We start from the raw sequence: 6,277 nt of genomic DNA, 5'->3' as shown, positions 1-6,277 counted from the left end.
TCTCCAAAGAAGATATACAGACTGCCAACAAACACATGAAAGAATGCTCAACATCATTAATCATTAGAGAAATGCAAATCAAAACTACAATGAGATATCATCTCACACCAGTCAGAATGGCCATCATCAAGAAATCTAGAAACAATAAATGCTGGAGAGGGTGTGGAGAAAAGGGAACACTCTTGCACTGCTGGTGGGAATGTGAATTGGTACAGCCACTATGGAGAACAGTATGGAGGTTCCTTAAAAGACTAAACATAGAACTACCATATGACCCAGCAATCCCACTACTAGGCATATACCCTGAGAAAACCATACTTCAAAAAGAGGCATGTACCAAAATGTTCATTGCAGCTCTATTCACAATAGCCCGGAGATGGAAACAACCTAAGTGTCCATCATCGGATGAATGGATAAAGAAGATGTGGCACATATATACAATGGAATATTACTCAGCCATAAAAAGAAACGAAACTGAGCTATTTGTAATGAGGTGGATAGACCTAGAGTCTGTCATACAGAGTGAAGTAAATCAGAAAGAGAAAGACAAATACCGTATGCTAACACATATATATGGAATTTAAAAAAAATGTCATGAAGAACCTAGGGGTAAAACAGGAATAAAGTCACAGACCTACTTGAGAATGGACTTGAGGATATGGGGAGGGGGAAGGGTAAGCTGTGACAAAGCGAAAGAGAGGCATGGACATATATACACTACCAAACGTAAGGTAGATAGATAGTGGGAAGCAGCCGCAGAGCACAGGGAGATCAGCTTGGTGCTTTGTGACCGCCTGGAGGGGTGGGATGGGGAGGGTGGGAGGGAGGGAGATGCATGAGGGAAGGGATGTGGGAACAGATGTATATGTATGACTGATTCACTTTGTTATAAAGCAGAAACTAATAAAAAAATAAAAATAAAATAAAAATTAAAACAATAAATACTTGGGAAGAAAAAAAAACTTTGACTGAAGACAAGCTGGACATGGAGGACTGAGAGAGGGCAAGGGGTAGAGGGAAAGACATGTTTCTGGGTGGGAGCTGGTGTACCATCCCCTGGGCACAGCTCCTGCGCAGAGGCCTGATAAGGAGCCCTCACCTCCACCCACCCCCTTCAACCAGAGAACTTCCAACTGCTGCTCCTCAATAATTGAAGAGCAGGAAAGCTGGTGACTAGAGGGAGGCTGGGGGAGAGGAGGAGGAAGGACCACAGTCCACCGTTAGTGCGTCACTTAAAGGCTGGTGAAATTAATGGGGCAAATGACCCCAGTCACAGAATTTGGCAAGTCCACGGCTTTCCTGGGTTTCACCCACCGGCTCTGTCTCCTCGGCTATCTGGAAAGGAGGGAGAGCACTTGCGAAGAAGCCTCTGGAATGTCAGCTTCTGGGAATCTTGCTGAGGACGGGGCGGGGAGGGAGCGCTTACCGGGAAACACTGGATTACCCTAGCCGCCTTGGGGTGTCTGCGACCGGGGCTGCGGTTTCTGCGGACCTGAGCGGCAGGTGGCATCGGAGAGTCAGACCTGCTTGCGGGCACCAAGACGACACTCGGTCGGGAGACAGGGACAGGCCGCAGAAACGTGAGGAAGTGCCACTCGCAGCCCAGAGGAGAGGAAAGGAAAGCCCCAAGCATGCACCCAGCCCTGGCCCCCGCGCCACGGGCTGCGTCCCAGGAGCCGTCGCCACCTCTGAGCAGCCCAGATGGGAAGGGGGTGGGGCGGAGTACGGTTCCCGCGGCGAACTGCTCGCCGAGGGCCCCGGGGCCTCTGCGGGAGCGCCGAGCCGCGCGCCTCTCCGAGCCCGGCGCGGGGCCCTCGGGCGGGAATGCGCGGAGCCGGGACGCGATGGCGGGTAGGGGACTGGGTCGCGCGCGGGAGAGGGCGGCAGGAGGGAGCTGGAAGAGAGTTACCGCGTGAGAGAGCGGTTAAGAGCCCGCGGTCTCTTTGGAGATGCCCTGGCCAATGGCAGAAGCGGAAGCTGTTTATATGGGCGGGGCGTCGCCACGGCAGCAGGAGACGCCTTGTGAGCGGCGACTGAGTGCTGGTCCCTGGCCGCTGGCTTTCAGAGAGGCGCCGGCGGGCGTGAGTGGCGACGAGGATTGCTGGCTGTGCCCTCGAGCTGGGAGCAGAGAGCCGCGGTGAGGGTGGGCGGTGGGAGGAATTTCTTTGAGAACCTTCCTTTGGCCCGGGCTGCGCTCTGAGCCAGGTAAGGGACGGGGAGGGCTGCAGGCCGTGGGAAGGGAGGGCGTCAGTAGCAGCCCGCTCTCCCATCGGTCCCCGACGGAAGTGGTGGGCCCGGGGACTGACATCAGAGGCGTTTGGGGGACACTCACTTCCCGCCCCCTTATAACTCTCTGTATTGTTTCCTTCCTTCCCCTTGATCCCCATCCTAATATCCCTTTTCAAAGATCAGACGACCTCCCCCGCCCCCCGACCCGTCGTACTGCCCTCCTGGACTCTCTCGCCCCATTTCCATTGGTTGTGGACAGAGAGAGGGGGGTTAATTCCCCGCTTTGAGGGAGAAAGGGGTGGCCTCGCATGCCCCTACACTATTCCCTCGTTTGGCTAATTAAGTCTCCTCTAAAAGATCCAAGAGGAAAAGAGCGAGGCGAACCCCGTGTGGGTCGGACCCCCGGGCACACCTTCTGTTTCCCAGACCTCGGCAGTAAAAGATCCTCCCCAGCTGCAGGAAGGATTTTAGTAAGAGCCTCCCCCCTCGCACACACTCTCCCTTCGGGGGTGTGGAAAGAGGGCTCAGTTCCCTCTCTGGTTCCCGCAGGCACCACATTCCCTTTGGAGGAGGCTACTCCAGGATCGCGGGATGGAAGCCCGCTTCCGGGAGGCTGCGTAACTGAAGCCGCGGGAGTCAGCGGGCCGGAGAGCTCGGCGGCCACCCTCGGCTCAGCTCGTGGATGTTGACAGCCCCCTCGGAGAGTGCCCGCAGATATGGCGGAGAGCTGGCTACGCGTCTCGGGAGCAGGGGCAGCGGAGGAGGCCGGACCGGAAGGCGGCCTGGAGGAGTCCAACGCCCTGAATGACAGCCTGACCAGCCTGCAGTGGCTGCAGGAATTCTCCATTCTCAAAGCCAAGGTCCCCGCCCTGCCTTCAGGGGACACCGACCCTCACGGCTACCACGAGCTGTCAGGCTCGGCCGAGCCGGGGTCTCCCCTGGCGGCGGACCCCGCCTGCCTGGGGCAGCCGCACACACCCGGCAAGCCCACGTCCTTGTGCACGCCGCGGAGCGCCCCCTCGGGGCTGCAGGCCTCGCCTCCCGACGACGTGGACTACGCCACCAACCCGCACGTGAAGCCGCCCTACTCGTATGCCACGCTCATCTGCATGGCCATGCAGGCCAGCAAGGCCACCAAGATCACCCTGTCGGCCATCTACAAGTGGATCACGGACAACTTCTGTTACTTCCGCCACGCTGATCCCACCTGGCAGGTAGGGAGGCACTCCCTCCCTCCCTGCCCATGCCCGCGCGGACTGGACTCACATCCCAGATCCGCAGGCCAAGTAGGCGCGGTACGGCCAGGGCCCCGAGAGAGGAAGGCCGTCCAGGAAGGACCTCAAGGGAGCCCAGTGCTTGGACTGCTGCCCCTTTGACTTCAGAGACGGAGGAGGGAGGATGTTCAGAGGGCTGCAGGGGTGCCGACATAGAGGTTCAAGTGGAAAGAACTTGTCCCTCATCCGGCAGGCTCAGCCCAAAGACCAGGGCTGAACTATGCGTGGACACAGCCCCCCAGGGTAGGTTGATGGACTGAGGGACACATTTGTGTCCCAAGTCCTGGAATTCCTACACACTACCCTCCTCAAAGTCAGTTTGTCAGGGCCTGACTGGAGGCAGAGCATGGTTGCTGCCCGGCTCTGCATCGCGCCTGCTTTCAGTTGGCTGGAGGGGCTCTGGGAGGGGAGAGGGGTGTGCTGCAGGGTGTGGTGGCCATCTGTGTCCCAGAGGAAGGGCTACGGGGCCTTCCAAAAGCTGCTGTGCCACCCCCCACCCCAAGCCCTCCCTAGTTTCCTGCCTACACTCCTCCCCCTCTTCTCATCAACCTCCCTGCGGGGACAATTATCTCAGCCACGTGCTTTCCACAGGGGCTCTTTCCTCCCACACTGGCTTCATGTTCCAAGTCTCCGGAACCTGGCACAGAGCAGCCAAGGGGCCCAGACCACCATGTAAACCTCCCAGTCTTGCCAGGGCGCACTACTCACCTGCCGGCCCCACCCACCAGGCCCCAGACCCCTGTGCCCCAGCGTGGTTTGGACTGTGCACCCAGGCGTGAACAAGGCAGGATGGTGATTCAGGCTGGGCACACACTGCCCTGAGCCTCTTCGACCATCAGGATCAGGGGCTCCTTGGGGACAGAGACCCTGAGGATGCACAGATCCTTCCCTGTGGCACAGGTCACAGGATCAGAGTTCCTGTGATCACAGCTATTCCACGTTTGCTTGGGCCCTGACCCTGGGGCAGGTACCATTTGTAACCTTGGTGAGAAAGCAGAGACCCTCCACCACCCCCCACCCTACCCCAAGCCTGAGAGCCCCCAGGAATGAGCGCTATGCTCTTGGCTGGGTAATAATCAACTGAGGCCTCAGAGCCTGGGGTGGGAGGAGGGGGACATGGTGGGTGAGGGCCCAGGCCAGCAGGCGGCTCTACAAACAAGGAAAGTCATCAGATCCTCCCACACTTCATCCCCCACCACACACACACACCCTCACACCCACTCACTCATTTCACAAACAGAGAAGGCCAGCCAGGCCCAGGCAGAGGGAGATGGCCGTCCAGGACCTGGGGGAGCCAAGGCCTTTGACCAGAGGCCGCAAGCAGCGGGGTAAGGGAGGGAGGGCAGGACAGGCTGGCACTGAGAGCCACCCTGCGGCTCAGGGCTCGGATGACTGAGCAGGCAGATGTCCTGGCAAATGGGAACAAAAGCCCCCGATAGCACTCCCAGCTCCTGGTGCCCCATGGCGGGTGTCCCAGAGCCTCCCGCTCAGAGCAGCGCTTCTGTCTCCCCTGCCCCCATCGGAGAGAAGGTGGTGGTGGGACTGGCAGTGGCGCTAGGAGCCCCCCATCACTGACCCCACCCACTCTCCCAGCTGTCTTCCTTCTCTCCTATCTCCCTGTGTCCAGAACTCCATCCGCCACAACCTGTCCCTGAAGAAGGGCTTCATCAAGGTGCCTCGGGAGAAGGACGAGCCAGGCAAGGGGGGCTTCTGGCGCATCGACCCCCAGTACGCCGAGCGGCTGCTGAGTGGGGCCTTGAAGAAGCGGCGGCTGCCCCCAGTCCACATCCACCCGGCCTTTGCCCGCCAGGCCACGCCAGAGCCCAGCGCCGCCCCATGGGCCGGGCCACTGACCGTGAGCACCGAGGCCGAGCAGCTGCTGCGGGAGTTCGAGGAGGCCACTGGGGAGGCAGGCTGGGGTGCAGGCGAGGGCAGGCTGGGGCGTAAGCGTCAACAGCCGCTGCCCAAGCAGGAGGCCAAGGTCCCGCGGCCCTCCAGCCCCCTGCTGCTGACCCAGGAGGAGCAGGCTGAGCTGGAACCCCTCAAGGGCAACTTTGACTGGGAGGCCATCTTGGACGCTGGCACGCTGGACGGGGAGCTGGGCACGCTGGAGACCTCAGAGCTGATCCCGCCGCTGAGCCCTGCCTCACACGGGGACGTGGACCTCACCATCCATGGCCACCACATCGACTGCCCTGTTACCTTGGGGCCTCCAGTGGAGCAGGCTACCGAAAGCCTGGACTTTGATGAGACCTTCCTGGCCCCATCCTTCCTGGAGCACCCCTGGGACGAGAGCACCCGTAGCGCCCTGCCCCCCGAGCCCCTCTTTGAGGCCGGGGATGCCACACTGGCCTCTGTCCTGAATGACTGGGCCAGCCTGGCCGCCTTCTTGTAAGAAGACAGGCCCTGCCTCACCTCCAGACAGCACCGAAGTCTGGGCCCAGACTGCCCCCTCCCCGCCAGTGCAGGCCCATGGACACCCTACCACCCAGGCAGGGGCTGGGCCAGGTCAACCCACCAGGCAACACGGCCCCCAGCCCAGGCCATCCTCAGATTCTAGTCCAGCAGGCTGAGAATTGGGGCCCAGGACCAAAATTGCTGCCTCCGCTCCCCAGCCCCCCATACACACAGTGTTTCATTGACCCACTTCTTCCCTGCCCCAGAGACACGCTAAGGGCCCTGCACTATGAGAGCTGCAGCTTGGAGGGGCCCTGGCCAAGCTGGAAACATCAGTACAGGGCCCGCCCCAGAACACCTTAGCTTCGAAGCTTCTC

General features: G+C 60.0%; 1 protein-coding gene across 1 annotated transcript; it reads left to right on the top strand.

The window, feature by feature from the left end:
- Positions 1-2,945: 2,945 nt before the first annotated feature.
- Positions 2,946-5,898, top strand: LOC308610004 (forkhead box protein J1-like; the record flags this gene model as incomplete). The annotated part of the gene is made up of 2 exons (XM_081259272.1): positions 2,946-3,443; positions 5,131-5,898. The coding sequence occupies 2 exons, from the start codon at positions 2,946-2,948 to the stop codon at positions 5,896-5,898; spliced, it is 1,266 nt and encodes a 421-aa protein (XP_081115398.1).
- Between the last annotated feature and the right edge of the window lie 379 nt (positions 5,899-6,277).

The sequence above is a fragment of the Mesoplodon bidens genome (assembly GCF_964165515.1).
Source record: "Mesoplodon bidens genome assembly, contig: HAP1_SCAFFOLD_152, whole genome shotgun sequence".
NCBI classification, from domain to species: Eukaryota; Metazoa; Chordata; class Mammalia; order Artiodactyla; family Ziphiidae; genus Mesoplodon; species Mesoplodon bidens.
This window is presented reverse-complemented; position numbering and strand designations above follow the sequence as displayed.